General features: G+C 44.3%; 1 protein-coding gene and 1 long non-coding RNA gene across 2 annotated transcripts in view; one reads left to right on the forward strand and one right to left on the reverse strand.

Moving 5' to 3' along the window:
* Positions 1 to 17254, forward strand: part of LOC144894242 (uncharacterized) — a 939403-nt gene that overhangs the window by 901710 nt on the left and 20439 nt on the right. The gene's annotated exons all lie outside the window — the stretch shown is intronic.
* Positions 1 to 17254, reverse strand: part of LOC137436468 (phosphofurin acidic cluster sorting protein 2) — a 172681-nt gene that overhangs the window by 43392 nt on the left and 112035 nt on the right. The window contains exons 12-14 of the mRNA XM_078786465.1: positions 16616 to 16731; positions 7597 to 7726; positions 3849 to 3953 (exon numbers count right to left, since the gene is read on the reverse strand). Of these exons, the coding sequence (XP_078642591.1) occupies positions 3849 to 3953; positions 7597 to 7726; positions 16616 to 16731 (351 nt within the window). The remainder of the gene's footprint in view (positions 1 to 3848; positions 3954 to 7596; positions 7727 to 16615; positions 16732 to 17254) is intronic.

Here is a 17254-nt window from a genome sequence, read left to right on the forward strand (position 1 = left end):
CTCCCCCCTCACCCCTCCCCTTCAAAACTCCCCCGTCACCCCTCTACTTCAAATCTCCCCTCCCCCTCCCCCTCCCTACCATCTTTCTCCAATTCTCCACCCCCCCCCCCCCTCCTCCTCAAAGCTGCCGACTCCTCAGTTCATCTCCCTTGTATCTCATACCTCCACCTCCTCCAACCTTCTACTTTGCTCTGCCCCTCCTCAAACAACTGCTCACTGTGCCTCATCCCATCACCATCAAACCTTTTGCCCTCCTCATCCTTCCCTTTCTCCTAACTCTTCTGCAATCTCTGACACACTATCAACAGCTCTCCCTACCTCCCCCTCTCACCCATCATCTTACCCTACCCCTCCCCTCCCTTGCCCTGCACCCGATGCTCCCCCTCCCTCTTCCTTAACGGTAAGGGACCTCAAACATCCGGGGACTTCGCTAAAACCTGATTGATCATACAGGTTGCTTCTGACGAACCAGACGTAATATTCTTAACAGACACTTTCCTCCTTCAAGATGTCTCTGATTCCTTAATATCTCTTCCTGGTTACTCCCTCCTCTGGTATGATAGACCTGAGCCTCGTCCTGGTGGTGGGGTTGCTATCATTATCAAAAACTCTCTTCCTCACTCTCCTTGCACTGCCCTCTCTCCACCCTACCCCCAGGAGTACCTCTGGCTACGGCTTCCTCTCCACTCCCACCTTTTGTTCATGTGTTTTGTACCGTCCTCCAAACAGTGATAACTACATTTACATTTAGCTGTCTGACAACATGGACCAACTTCTCTCTTCCTCATATGTGGTGACTTCAACTGTCATCATGCGAGCTGACTGGGTGTGGGTACCTCTCTCACCAGCCATGGCATCTCAGCAAAGGACTTCTGCGACTCATTGGGACTGACACAATCTGTCAATTTCCTGACCTGGATATCAGTCAACGGAGCATCTTCTCTTCCAGACTTGGTTATGACAAACTTCCCTGCAAATGTCTGCTGCTCTTCTTCTGCTCCAATCGGTTCTTCTGATCATGTGCTTCTTAAAGTGGATATCTCTCTGGCCATTCTCAGAGAGCCTCCTCAGCATCAACAAGTCTGGCATTTCACTCAGGCCGACTGACATGGTCTTCAAGCAGCCATCAATAATCTGGACTGGTCTTCCATCTCCACTGTCTCTGACATCAACTCTTCCTGGGAATTCTTCCAAAGTAAACTGCTCTCTCTCTCTCTCTCTCTCATGCACAGATTTATTCCATCTCGTCTTCAGTTGTCATACCCTTCCTCCTGTCCATGGTACACTGAATCTTGTGGTGAGGAAGTTGCCCTGAAACAACTTGCCTTTGCCTCTTGGAAGGCTAATCCAACTGAAGGCAATCTCAGTTCCTTCCACAAAGCTCGGAACAAGTGTGTGTCTACCCTCAGGAGAGCCAGGAAACAATATCTCTCCACTCTTGACTGAACTCTCAAACCTGTCTCCTTCCTCCAAATCCTGGTGGCGTCTTGTTAAATCTGTTTCTTGTGTTTGTTCCCCCGCCATCCCCTCCATTACCTCAAATGGCGACACAGCTGACTCTGCACGTGACAAAGCCGAATGGCTCAACTCTGTGTTTGCCTCAAAATCTTGTGTCCCAAACCCATCTCTCTCTGTACCCACCTTACCCAGTTGAAGCCAGTTGCTCCTGGACTCTGTGTCCTTCTCTCCTGACAAGGTGGAGAAGTTTCTGTCAAACTTCGACTCTGATTCTGCAACCGGACCAGATGGCATCAGCCCACAGGTCCTAAAATCCTGCTCTGCCGCTCTATCTCACCCCCTCTCTATTCTCTTCACACTCTCTTTTGCTCAAGGTCATCTGCCATCAGTTTGGAAATCAGCCAACATTACTGCTTTACACAAAAAGGTGAAAAAACAGATTCTTGCGATTACAGACCAATCAGCCTGCTTCCAATTATCAGCAAAGTCTTGGAATCCATAATTGCTTCAGATATCAAAACCTTCCTCTTCTCCAATGGTTTGATCTCTGATGATGATCAATTTGGTTTCAGACCAGGTCACTCGACTCTGGACATGCTGCATCTGCTGTCTCAACAATGGATGGAGCTCTTCAATGCCAAACAGGAAATCAGAGCCGTCTCCGTTGACATATCACATGCCTTCGATACAGTCTGGCACCCCGCTCTGCTCACCAATCTCTCCTCCGATGGTATCCAGGGAAATCTCCACGCATGTCTTGCGGGACGGGCTTCCTCTCTGGTTGTAGTCAACATGTGGCCCTGAATGGATTTCTCTCATCTCCCCTTCCTGTTCAGGCTGGAGTTCCCCAAGGCAGTGTTCTGGGCCCTGTGCTTTTTCTGGTCTTCATCAATGATCTCTCTGACTCAATGGAAAATCCTCTCTATCTCTTTGCTCATGACTCCACTCTCTGTCGCTCCATACCTCATCCCTCAGATCAGCAGTCTGCAGCCTCCTCACTCTCTGCAGACGTGGACAAAATCACACACTGGTCAAACAAGTGGAACATGTATTTCAATCGTGACAAATCTCACTCTCACCATATCTCTCCGAAAGGACCGACTGGACAACTCTCCCATCTACTTTCACAACAATCCTCTCCAAGAAGTTCTGTCACTCAAGCTTTTGGGTCTCACTATCTGTCATGATCTTTCCTGGGAAAACCACATTTCCAAGCTGGCCACCAAAGCCAGTCGCCGACTGGGCATCCTCCATCATGCGAAGTCCTTCCTTAGCACACCTGAACTCCTCACCACATACAAGGCTTTCATCCGCAGCTCAATGGAATACTGCTCTCCCCTCTGGGCTGGTGCTTCTGTCTCACACATAGCTCGGCTTCACGCTGTTGAAACCAAAGCTTTCAGAATCATTGGAATCTCTCGCGATGAAGCTAACTCTGAGGGCCTTTGACTCACTCACCGCAGGCAGGTTGGTGGTCTTTCTGTCTTCTACAGACTCCTCTCCAGCCTAGATCCCCCAGCTCTGCCTGTGGTCTGTCCCCCAAATATTCCTGCAGGTCGCACAAGATCTGCCAGCAACCCTCTTCTGGTAAAACTGCCAAAATCAAGACTCTCTGCTCACCTTCACTCTTTCATTCCTCTTTTCTCCTGCCTCTGGAACAAACTCCCTCACTCTCTTCAATTCCACTCCTCCCTCCAGGTCTTTAAAACAGCTGTTCAACACCATCTCTTGTCTTCCCCCATCCAAAACCTTGATCTTTTCTACCCCCGAGAATTCACCCCAGATCCACTTTTTTACCGACTTCTTTCCTGGAAGACCTAGCAGTGTCCATGTGTTTTATCTGTGAGCACCAGTTTGTTTATCTGTGAGCAGGATATCTCAAAAAGTTCCGGATGTATTCAGACAAAACTTGGTGGACAGGGTGGGTGTGTGACAACAACCAATTGATTACATTTTGGTTTAGATTCGGATCCGGATGCAGATGATAGAATTTTTTTAAATTTCTTAAGTGATTGAGAGATAGAGCCAAAAACCACAATATTTCAAAATGTTGTGAATGGATTATGACAAAAGTTGATGGGCAGGTTGGGTGTAGGACAATGATGAATGGATTAGACTTTGGTAAGGATCCAGATCCAGGTACTAGGATTTTTAAAGTGATTATTCACCATTGAGAGATAGGACCAAAAACCACATGTAGCACGATATCTCAAAATGTTGTGGACAGATTTGACGAAACTTGGTGGATGAGTTGGGTCGGTGACAAGAACAAGCTGATTAGATTTTGGTTGAGGTCCAGATGCATATCCCGCCTATTCAGTGGCCTACACAACATAAACTATTCACCCTGGTGGATGTATGCCCTCTACCGAGTGCTGTTCTAGTTTCACCTGTCCTTGCCAGTCGCAAATGCTGACTAGGATAATGCTCTCAGGTAGAAGCTCTTCTGACCCAAGAACGATGTTCAGTTGGTCATACACAGACTTCCTTGGCATCTGCAGGAGGTGGAAACAAATGAAACAAAAAAAAACAGCATTTTGTCTCGAACACAAAAAGTACTGAATGAATATAGTACCGATTTAGGAAAAAAAACGAAAAGAAAACTTGTACCGATGATTAGCTCAGTGTATTCACATGTCACACTAGAGGCGTCGCACTTAACATGTCACAAAAAATAAATGTTTAAACAAAGGAGATGTAATAAACGATACAGGTCTTTATGATTAGGCATACTTGGCTTTGATCAGCTGTCAACTCTGATGCAAAAGTGGTGGCTTTACTAAACAGAACGATATAGAGAAGTGAGACAATCATTTTTCGATGGTCTTCCACCATCCTTCACAAAAAGATGCCATTATATCTATTTACTCCCTTTTATTTTTCTTTTTTTGTATACTCAGTCGTGGCTCGTGTAAGAGCTAACACATAGAACATGTAATCGAGCAGCGGGAGACAAGAAGTGGAGAGAGGGGGGAGTACAACACCAGTAGAGAACAGGGACATGGGAATATCTGTGGAAGGGCGAGAGCTGGGGCGGGGTACATGGGATAAAAGAGGGACACTACAAGGACTTTCATGAAAAAAAATGGAGTTTGAAGGAGGTGGATTTGGGGTGGATAAACAGGAGTAGAAAAGATCAAGGTTTTGGATGGGGAAAGATAAGAGATGGTGGTGGACAGCTGTTTTGAAGACCTGGAGGTTGGAGTGGGATTGAAAAGTGTGTGGGAGTTTGGTCCAAAGGCAGGAGGAAAGAGGAATAAAAGAGTGAAGGTGAGCAGAGAGTCTTGATTTTGGCAGTTTCACCAGAAGAGGGGTGCTGGCAGATCTTGTGCATCCTGCCGGAATATTTGGGGGACAGAGCACAGACAGAGCTGGGGGAGCGAGGCCGGAAAGGAGTCGGTAGAAGACAGAAAGACCGCCTACCTGCCTGTGGGGAGAGAATGTAAAGCCCTCAGCATCAGCTTCTGAGGAGATACAAATTATTTTAAAGCCTGGGTTTCTACAGCATGAAGCCGAGCTAGGTGTGAGGCAGGAGCACCAGCCAAGAGGGGAGAGCAGTATTCCATCAAGCTGTGGATGAAAGCTTTGTATGTGGTGAGAAGCTCAGAAGTGCCCAGAAAGTAGGACTTCGCACGACGGAGGATGCCCAGTCAGCGACTGGCTTTGGAGGCCAGATTGGAAATGTGGTTTTCAGCAGGAAATATCATGGCAGATAGTGAGACCCAAAAGCTTGTGTGACAAAACTTCTTCGAGAGGATTCTTGAGAAAGTAGATGGGAGGTTTTTCCAGATTGTCTTTTTGGAGAGACATGGTGAGAGTGTGAGATTTGTCAGGATTGAAAGACATGTTCCACTTGTTTGCCCAGTTTGTGATATTGTCCATGTCTAAAAAGAGTGAAGAGGCTGCTGCTTGCTGATCTGAGGGTTGAGATATAGAGCGGCAGAGGATGAAGTCATCAGCAAAGAGATGGTGTATTTTCAATTTAATAATTTTTTTTAAACAGTATATATATCAAAAAAAAAATATATATATATATATATATATATACATAAATATAATTTAAAACCGGCAGAGAAGATAACTGAGAAGGAAGTTGAGGAAGCGATAAAAGCAATGAAGAGTGGAAAAGCCGGAGGGCCAACGGGAGTTGTGGGAGATATGTTGAAGGCAGCAGGAAGTTGGGGTGTGAAGAGAATGACAGAGATCTGTAATCTGGTGGTGAAAGAGGGCCGCATTCCAGTGGATTGGGAACTGAGTACCCTCGTCCCTCTATACAAGGGGAAAGGTAAACCTCTGGAGTGTGGCTCGTACCGAGCGATAAAGTTATTGGAGCATGGAATGAAGGTATTGGAAAGGGTGCTGGAGAGGAGGATAAGGAAGAAAGTGAAGATCGACGAAATGCAGTTTGGATTTATGCCAGGAAGAGGAACGACAGACACGCTTTTCATTGTGAGGCAGTTGCAGGAGAAGTACATGGAGAAGAGGAAGAAGTTGTTTTTTGGGTTTGTTGATCTGGAGAAAGCATTCGATAGGGTTCCACGCAAAGTATTGACATGGGCATTGAGGAAGTTAGGAGTGGAGGAATGGTTGATCAGAGTAGTGATGGCAATGTACAAAAGAGCGCGCACAGCTGTAAGGACGAAGGACGGGAACAGTGGTGAGTTTGAGGTGAAGGTGGGAGTGCATCAGGGGTCCATACTAAGTCCACTACTATTTGTAGCTGTGATGGAGGTGCTGGCTCAGAACGTAAAGGAGGGTTTACCGTGGGAGTTGTTGTATGCAGATGGTCTGGTGTTGATTGCGGAAAGTATGGATGGACTGAAGGAAAAGATGAACAAGTGGAAGGAATGTATGGAGACAAAAGGTCTGAAGGTGAATATCGGAAAGACGAAGGTGATGGCAAGTGGTAAAGCATGTGGTGAGGTGGAAAGAACTGGGAAGTGGCCGTGTGCTGTGTGCAGGAAGGGTGTCGGAGTGAACTCCATTCAATGTACAATGTGCGCTGAGTGGGTTCATCAAAAATGTAGTGGTCTGAGAGGGTCATTTCCCAGTGTGGCAGCTACATTCAAATGTAAGGTGTGCACAGAGGGAGCTGCAGATGGAGGAAATGTTGAGTTGGATCTTGGAGACGGCGTGAAGCTGGAAGGTGTGAAAACATTTTGCTACCTCGGAGACATGCTGAATGGAGAAGGTGGATCAGACTCGGCAACGGTTGCTCGAGTGAGATGTGCATGGAAGAAGTTTCGGGAACTGAGTGGCGTGCTGATGAGGAGGGGAGTGTCGCTGAAGCTGAAGGGAAAAGTGTATGCTGCATGTGTGAGAAGTGTTATGATTTATGGGAGCGAGACATGGGTAATGAACGTAGAGCAGCAACGAAGGCTGGAAAGGGTGGAAATGCGAATGGTTCGATGGATGTGCGGAGTATCGTTGAGAGAGAGGAAGACAAATGATGAATTGTGAAAGATGATGGGAATATTGCCTGTGATTGATGCTGTGAAGAGGAACAGGTTGAGATGGTTTGATCATGTGTTGAGGAAGGATGAAAGTGACTGGTTGAGAAGAGTGATGGAAATTAATGTAGAAGGAAGTAGAGGATGGGGAAGACCGAGAAAGACTTGGCTAAAGATGGTGGAAGAAGAAATGCGGGCAAGGGGGTTAACAAGGAGAGATGCAGAAAATAGGGCAAAATGGAGAAGATTGTCATGGGGACCGCAAGGCTAACCCCCACTCAAGCAGGGAAAATGGCCTTAAAATGCATGTTGTGTTGTTGTTGTATACATTTAATTTAAAAGAATATATCAAAAACTTTAATTGTTTTTGTTACTCTATTGCATGGTGTACTACCTTGACTCAAGACGATATCTGGGAGAGAGATATCTGGACAAAAAAAAAAAATCTATTATATCTATATGGCCTCTTTAAAAATCCATCTGACTTCTTTCCAAATTGAGGCACATGGAACTGGTAATGTACATTTACAATGAACTGCTCTTCTGTATGAACGTAGATGAGAGGTACATGGATCAATTGGTGAAGTGATTCAAAAAGGCATCCAAAATCACAAGTACAAAGTTGTGACCAGTTTTACATAGCATCTATAATCCCATAGACACTTCAGTGACAATCACCTTGACACACCTGCATGCTGTGGTGGGACTCCGGTGAGTGATCCGCTTCCATTTTCTCTCTGCCTGTGCTCATACGATCTGATGGACGCTCTCGCAACGAGGTGCTGCGGACCCTCCGATACTGCCGCATTTCTGTCCTGCTGCGATCAGAAGTGTGTGGAAGGTACTATGAATTTTATTAACCCTCTTAAAACCTTCCCGTGCACCCCGAGTAAACCCACAAGTTGTCAGCTCATTTCGTCCAGGAGTGCATAACGTTCAAACAAACACACAACCAGTACATCAAGTATGACACCTCCCTTACCTCTATGGTGTATATGGCTTTCATATGGAGAATTGGTGTATTCTATTAAGACGTGTAACATGCCTCTCACCCTCTCCCCCCCCCCCCCCCCCAGCCAACTACTCTGAATGTCAAACAAAAAACATCTTTGGTTATATATACATATACATATATATATATACATACAGGGTGATTCACAAAAGACGTACTATTTTGTTTTTGAATAACTGTGTTGCGTAAAAACCTATTTACTTGTAATTTGCAGCACATAGACAAATGCTCCCCATTTATTATGTGAAAATGTCATTTAAAAATAATTGATACAAATTTAGTTATTGGTCTCGATATGGCGACCGTCATTTTTGATGATGGGAAACAGCCTGACCTCTTGCCATGACATGACATGTCGATTAAATTGCTCTTAAACGTTGATAATTATGGAACCGGTCTTAGTCCGCTTTAGACTTTTAGCAGCATAATGTAAAGAAAAAATCAGCAAGAATGGCAAGTTACAACAGTCAGGAGCGTGCAAAAACTGCAACCTGGTACGAGGCCACAAAAAGCTTAATCGAAGTGAAACGACGTCTTCGAACGGAGTTTGGTCGAAGCTGGGTGCTGCCAAGCAATGTCCAAAGTGTACACGACTCGACCAAGAGACTTGCTGGGACTCAAGCACCGCATCAGGAATGCCTTCTGGGAGATCACTGATGAAATGCTGCAGAAAACCCATGCTCGAATACAAGCAGAGACGTTTTTTTTTTGTTTGTTTTTTTTGTATACAAAGTCAAGGCTCGTGTAAGAGCTAAATTCAGAAGCTAAAACCACTTATTAAAAGGTTATTGCTCTCAGTGTTTACAAAGTGTTCATAATACAATTTCATCATCGACAAAATGCGAGATGGCACAAGCATTCATCACGCACATTTCAAAAGGAACGCCAGAAGTTTTACTGTCGATAATTTCCAATTTCCATCAGGAAATAAAGCATTGTCCATTTTCTTGAAACTACTGGAAAAAGACAAAACTCCAACGCTCGGGATCCACTCAACCAATGCTCGGGATCCAATTATTACAATGATTTGATGGTCCAGTATCTCAACCAGAGATAAAAATCAATGCGGCACCTACTAAAAGTAAAACTCAAACTCCAAAGGGACAAGTTGTGGACAGCTCAAGCTAGGCCTGCCACCTTCCCTGTCCAATATTCATCGACAATCATCCAGTACTGTACATTGCGCCATTCAGGCTAGGTGCGTATACGCAGGCTGGATCGGCGCGCCGGTGCGGACCAGCACGCTCAGAGTTGCAGATCCATGGGAGAGGCCAATGACAACAGTTCACAGTCTTCATCTCCTTCGAAATATATTTCTCGTATAGAAGCACAACTCAACAACAAAAATACAATCAACTACTGTTTATATGAGTAATTTTATTTCGAGCACAATTTCGGTTACATTCATCAATGTCCTGGATTGTCCCTGGAAAACAGGGAGTTTGAGGAATCCAGTGAATGTCACAAAGACCTGTCACTGCAAAATTAGATTTTCTTCTTTCTTCCACACCATGGGAGGGTGTCGCAGGCCAACAATGCCATGATGCAAAGCAGGTAGAAACAGCAGAGCAGGGGAAACGAGTCTTCAAAAAACCAAAACAGTACTTCAAACTTCAAACCCTCAACTCAAACTGGGTCTTCAAGACACCAGACTGCAGATGTACCCCTCCATGCCAACAATGGCGACATAACGTTTATAAATATCATGAAACCTGTAAGACTCAAAACAACTGTGTGTCACACGTTTTTCCAAGCTTCCAAGTTTTTCCAAGACTGTTCCGAGTGATCGAAAATGACGGCCGCCATATCGAGACCCATAACTAAATTTGTATCAATTATTTTTAAATGACATTTTCACATAATAAATGGGGAGCATTTGTCTATGTGCTGCAAATTACAAGTAAATAGGTTTTTACGCAACACAGAGTTATTCAAAAACAAAATAGTACGTCGTATGTGAATCACCCTGTATATATCACTAGGCATTTTCATCCATCGCTTTGCTGACAGATTTAATCAATAGACATGCTGCTCTATGACTATCATTTGCCCAAAGTAATCAGCTTGGAAGTCATCTGGCATCACCTTTATGAACCATCTTTGCTGCTTATACGTATATGGCGTGAGAAATCAAAATCACTTCCGCTTCACTGTGAAGCTCAGTGTTAGATGCTTTGGTTTGAGCCTCCGCTTAAAATGAGTGAATTAAACATTTTGAAAATTTCGAACTATTCTCACTCAGGTTTCAACTATTTCATCACCGCAATGCATATTGTCAAGTTGTTTAAATTTTATTTTTCCAAGATAGTTCTTCCATCTATTCAGCCTCTCTCCTCTCTCCAGACCTTGACAAATTCACAAGCTGGTCAAACAATTGGAAGATGCCTTTCAATCCTGACAAATGTCGCTCACTATCTTTCTCCGAAAGGACGGTCTGAAAAACCCTTCTGTCTACTTTTTTTTAACAATCCCCTTGAGGAAGTTCAGTCTTTCAAACTCCTGGGTCTCACTATCAGTCATGACCTTTCTTGGGCAAACCACATTTAAAGGTTGGCCCCCAAAAGCCAGCCGCCAACTGGGCATCCTCCATCATACAAAGTCCTTCCTTGGCACACCTGGACTCCTATATCCACCGACAAGGCCTTCATCCACAGGTTGATGGAATACTGCTCTCCACTCGAGCTGTCTCCCCTGCCTCACACCTTGCTCGGATTTACACCATGGAAACCAAGGCCTTCAAGATTATTGGAAACTCCCGCGAAGAAGCTGAATCCATGGGCCTATCACTTCGCCATCGCAGACAGGTTGGTGGTTCCTCAATATTCTGCCACCTCCTTTCTGGTCTTGCAACCTCTGCTCTTTCTGTGCTTTGATCCTTCCCAACCCCCCGGCACCCACCTTCCCCCAAGGCTTCTTCAGGGCACACACTGTCCACCATCAACCCCCACTGGTGAAACCACATAAATGTAGGATCACTACTCACCACCACTCATTGGCTCATCTGTTTTCACACCTATGGAACCAACTTCCACGCTCTCTTCAGTCTAATTCTCTCCTTCCCTCCACTCCTCCCCCCCCCCCCACCCCCTCCAAAGTCTTCAGGACAACTGTTCACCACCATCTCGGATCATCCCCAATCCAAGACCATGATCATTTCTTCTTCTTCTTCTTCTTTTTTCCCCCACTCGTTATGCACTTGTCCACCCCACCCCAATCCCCCCTCCTTCCAAATTTCCATTTTTCCCTTCTGAGAGTATCCTTCCATATCCATCTTATCCACCCCATGCATCCACTCCTGCATCCCCTCCCTCATCCCCCTCCCCCCAATTCTTCCCCAGGTTTGCCTATACCTTGGCCTTCAACTCTGCTGTTGATTTCCCCCCTGCCCCCTCTCTCAACTGTTCCTTTTGTCCTGCTCCGTTCAGTGTGCTAGTACCAGCTCTTTCACGAGCCTCGACTATGTATAAAAACAAAATATGATTTGTAATATCAGATACCACCAGGTGGCACTATAAGATACATATGTACATAGAGAGAATTGGGGTCTTCCCCAATTCCCCACAATTAACCCAGTCTTCCAAATATTCTACCAAGGCAGAAACCATACTTGGGGTACCCTTAGGCAATCTGCAAAATTTCGTTGGATTTGGTTCAGTATTTTTTTCGTTTTTGGAACATGTATAAACAAATATATAAACAAACAAATACACAATTTCACTTTTATATTATAGATTATATAAAACCGAATCGGGTGTTTTTGAGCAAATCGTTTACATGCTTGCCAATTGACTTCATGTCTGAAGTTATGCACCTTGAGAAGTTTATATCAATTTGTTGATTCTCTCTTTTTTCTTCATGTTTTAGCCAATTTTAAAAGTACGCACATTTCTGTATGCCTGCCATTACTTTCCACGTCCGATCAACCTCTCTCCCATTATTGGATCATTTCATGTCACAAAAGAAGGTATATTAAACAAATAAATAAATACATAAATAAACTTGTTTACATAAATAAATAAATCAGTAAATACATAAATATAAACAAATAAACAAAGAATTGGCCACAGGTGGATGCCATTCAAGTTGTAGAGACATCTCAAAGATGATCAATGGAAATTGTATGTACCTGAGCTCAATTTGGAGTGTCATAGCAAAGGGGTGGAATACTTCTTTCTTTTTTTGTATACAAGATCGAGGCTCATATAAGAGCTAACATTAATCACAAAAAAAAAACGGACACATAAAAAACATAATAAAGGGAGTGGGAGACAAGATGGGGAGAGGGAGAGGGAAGCACACAAGTACAACAGTAGAGAACAGGGACATCGGGAGATGTGTGGGAGGGACAGGGCTTGGGTGGAGGAGGCATGGGAAAGGGGGTGGGGGGTGGGAGAGGTATAAAACACATGGACACTGTATATGGCAACTCCAAGGGAGTGAATGAGAACAGTATTCCATTGAGTTGCGGATGACTTCAAGGAAAGAGGTCGGTATTTCAAAAAAGTGGATCTGGGGTGAAATTAACGAGGGTAGAAAGATCAAGGTTTTGGATGGGGGAAGATAAGAGATTGGGGGAGACAGCTGTTTTAAAGACCTGGAGGGAGGAGTGGGATTGAAGAGAGTAAGGAAGTTTGTTCCAGAGGCGGGAGTAAAGAAGAATGAAAGAGTGAAGGTGAATAGAGAGTCTTGGTTTTGGCAGTTTCACCAGAAGAGGGTTGCTGGCAGATCTTGTGCATCCTGTAGGAATATTTGGGGGACAGAGCACAGACAGAGCTGGGGGAGCTAGGCCGGAGAGGAGTTCGTAGAGGACAGAAAGTCCACCAACCTGCCTGCGGTGAGTGAGTGAAAGGCCTTCAGAGTTAGCTTCATCGCGGGAGATTCCAATGATTCTGAAAGCTTTGGCTTCAACAGCGTGAAGCCGAGCTAGGTGTGAGGCAGGAGCACCAGGGCAGAGGGGAGAGCAGTATTCCATTGAGCTGCAGATGAAAGCCTTGTATGTGGTGAGGAGCTCAGGTGTGCCAAGGAAGGACTTCGCACGGCGGAGGATGCCCAGTCGGCGACTGGTTTTGAAGGCCAGCTTGGAAATGTGGTTTTCCCAGGAAAGATCATGGCAGATAGTGAGACCCAAAAGCTTGAGTGACAGAACTTCTTGGAGAGGATTGTTGGAAAGTAGATGGGAGGGTTGTCCAGTCGGTCATTTTCGGAGAGATATAGTAAGAGTATGAGATTTGTCAGGATTGAAAGACATGTTCAGTGGAGTCATCCACTGAAATCCACATCCACATCCACTGAAAGGCAGAGAGTGGAGTCATCAGCAAAGAGATAGAGAGGATTTTCCAGAGAGTCAGAGAGATCATTGATGAAGACCAGAAAAAGCACAGGGCCCAGAACACTGCCTTGGGGAACTCCAGCCTGAACAGGAAGGGGAGATGAGAGAAATCCATTCAGGGCCACATATTGACTATGACCAGAGAGGAAGTCCGCAAGCCATACTTGGAGATTTCCATGGATTCCATAGGAGGAGAGTTTGGTGAGCAGAGCGGGATGCCATACTGTATCAAAGGCATGTGATATGTCAAGGGAGACAGCTCTGATTTCCTGTTTGGCACTGAGGACCTCCATCCATTGTTGAGACAGCAGAAGCAGCATGTCCAGAGTAGAGTGACCTGGTCTGAAACCAAATTGATGATCAGAGATCAAGCCATTGGAGAAGAGGAATGATTTGATATCAGAAGCAATGATAGATTCCATGACTTTGCTGATATTTGGGAGCAGGCTGATTAGTCTGTAGTTGCAAGGATCTGTTTTTGCACATTTTTTGTGTAAAGCGGTAATGTTGGCTGATTTCCAAGCTGATGGCAGATGACCTTGAGCAAAAGAGAGGGTGAAGAGAACAGAGAGGGTGTCAAAGAGTGGCAGAGCAGGATTTTAAGACCCTTGGGCTGATGCCGTCTGGTCCAGTTGCAGAATCAGAGTCGAGGTTTGACAGAAACTTATCCACCTCGTCAGGAGAGAAGGACACAGAGTCCAGGAGCAGCTGGGTTTGACTGGGTAAGGTGCGTACAGAGAGAGACAGGTCCAGGAAACAAGATTTTGAGGCAAACACAGAGTTGAGGCATTCAGCTTTTTCATGTGTGGAGTCAGCTGTGTAGCCATTTGATGTAAGGGAGGGGATGGAGGGGGAACAAACACAAGAAGCAGATTTGACCAGACGCCACCAGGATTTGGAAGAGGGAGAACTTTTTAGCAATAAACTAAAGAGGAAAGCAAAGAGAAATAAGCACTTTTAATTTCACATGTTTATTGTGTGTGCGAACCATATAACTCTGTAGTTCAACTCAGCGAGAATGAAAAAGGGCTAATACACCGCCTCAAATTCAAACCCGCAATAATTCACGTCTGACCGACCTCTCCCATGCTTGCATGATTTCACATAAAAACATAAGATGTATTAAAAAAAAAATTAAACAGATTTTTCCAGATGAAGGCCAACTCTTTTTGGCGTTTGTCTTTGTCAAACAAATGCGACGAAATGGGAACTCGCGATGGTGTAGCTTAAATCGTATATTCATAATTTTTGAAAACAGATTATAGATGATGTAATTGTGCAACAAATAACTCGTCAAACCAAATTTACCAAGAAGACACTTGCCAAATGAATGCACAATGTACAGTTGGAAGTGATGCATTTTGTTGTTTTTTTCATCATCAGGTCAGTGCTCAGAAAGTTCCAGTAAATAATTTGTTTACACGTGCAAAATGGATGCTGATGTAGGAAGATGACAGAACAGAATCACTCAGTTGTTGTTTTTTGAAAGAAGTACAAAAAGATGGAAGAGATAGGAAGTTGAGTGCTCAATCATCTATAATATTAAAAGGCAGTGTATGTCCGTCAGTGTGAGTGTCTCCTCCATAACTCCAGAATCATGAAATGTAGCGGCTCTAAAACTTTGCATGTATACTTATCGAACTCCAAGGGAGTGCATGAAATCAAACTGAGTGCTTAGGTGTATTTAAACACCCCTTTTGATGATTAACGGTGTGCTCAAAACAAAAAACAAAAATCAGCCTTACCAAAATGGCGGTGTGCCATCTTGGTCAGCCCTCAGTCACATCGCTGGGTTCTTACCCTGCCATTTTGTTTCGGCCTTTCAAACGTACCTTGGCTTGGAAACACGATCCACTCTCATGGACTAATTAAAGTTTATAATCGAAATCTAGATTCAGATCTGAGGATCGGATCCCATACACTAAATAAGTATTGAAATCTGGAGTGAAATCTGAAAAAAATTAAGACATTAGCAATTCTCATAACTAAGTGTATATCTTTTAGAAAGCTTTAAGCAGGACAGTCCTTCCTCCTTCTCCATATTGCCAAAGCATTAAACATAACTTTATCCACTGTTCCAACAATTATATTGAGTAAAAAAATATATCAACTAATGTGCCCAAAAGTGTAACTTTATTGAGTGCAACAAAAACAATTAACCAGTGGGAATTGAATGCAATGAAGATAATTAACTGGTTGGATCAAAGTGTGTGTGTGTGTGTGTGTGTGTGTGTGTGTGTGTGTGTGTGTGTGTGTGTGTGTGTGTGTGTGTGTGTGTGTGTGTGTGTGTACCAACACATTCTGTAAAGTATTAAGTAATTTGCAATTTTTATTTTATTTAACACTTCAAAGTATTAATTAGTGATGAAGTCAAAAATTGGAGCCATTTTAGCTTCATTTCATTTGAAGTACAGTCAGACCCCGCTATTCACGGCTCCGCTATTCACGAGTTCGGCATATTCACGGGTGATAAAATGCGACCTATTTCTCTATTTGCGGAAAAGTGTCCCGCAATGTGCGTTTTTTTTTCTATTCGCGGCCGTGTTCCGTGAATTCACGGTTTTTCAGGGGCGCAAAAAAAATATTTTCACGAGACATTAGCTTGATATATGGTATTTATAAAACCAATCTTTCACCAGCCATGCATAAAGCAGCTGGACATACGCAAAAAAAAAAAAAATCTACAAGCCGTGAGCATGACCTGCTCCTGCGTTTGCTGCCGTGTGTTTCACATTTTTACGGCTTTCACGGGATATTCTGTCATTCACACTGTGAATAGCTTCACGTTATATTCCACCATTCACAGGTAAACATTGCTTCGCGAGATATCCCACCAGTAGCATAACACGTCATCCCTGCGAGTTACTGTACAGAATGAAAACATTCCACAGTATCTATTAGTGCAATGAAACAATGGCACGGCATTCATTCGCGGATTTTCATTGACATTCGTGGATTATTGCTGACATTTGCGGGTTTTATCTCGCCATTTCCGGGACGTTCATCGAGCTTCGCGGATTATCGTCGACATTCTCGGGATTTGCATCACCATTTGAGGATTTGCCTCAACGTTCACGGTTTGGACCTCTCTATTTGTAGATTTTCGCGACGCGGGAACCTATCCCCCCTTTTTCCATTGAAAAATGCCCCGCTATTCGCGGGTTTCACTATTTGCGGATTTTCCAGGAACGTATCCCCCGCGAATAGCGGGGTCCGACTGTACTTTCTATTGAAATGGAAATCAAGAACGCATTTATCTTCAGATGATATCGAAGGTTTAAAACCTACTTGCACAATCAGCAATCATTGTACAAACACTTCTAATACATTGCTTGATAAGCAATTATGAAGGAAAAGTGTGATCACCTGGGCGACGAGATTATAAGAGACTCTGTCTTGCTGATTTTGGCTACCGGTGGCACTTTCTCAGTAATCGGTTCCCAGGAAGGTCCAACATCCATTAATCCAGATTCCTCAAGCTCCTGACAAAGACAAGAAGTCAAATTTACCTTTACCATCCATACCAGGAAAAATGGGTCATCTCATTAGAATAACCATAAATATGTATGTACACGTGCACACACACACACACACGAATAGCAATCCTTCATCAAAGTGTCGGGGGGGGGTATACTTCGAATCTTGGGAGGACTCCGTTCCACCTTCCAAAACCCAAATTATGGAGATAACAAATGACTGACTGAGACAGACACACACACACACACACACACACACACACACACACACACACACACACACACACACACACACACACACACACACACACACACACACACACACACACACACACACACACACACACACTTCGTGACTTTGAGGCCTTACGGCTTTATACTGGTTAGTGATGCACCACTAACCACTAACTAGGCCAGAGATGGAGGGGGAAAGGCCAGAGTGGGAGGGGGCAGAAAGGAAGGGAGCGAGGCCAAGAGGGAAGAGGATGAGGCCAGAGAGAGTTAGTGTTGAGACATAGAGATGGGGGAG

Source organism: Myxine glutinosa, chromosome 11, assembly GCF_964187855.1.
Source record: "Myxine glutinosa chromosome 11, kmMyxGlut1.1, whole genome shotgun sequence".
NCBI classification, from domain to species: Eukaryota; Metazoa; Chordata; class Myxini; order Myxiniformes; family Myxinidae; genus Myxine; species Myxine glutinosa.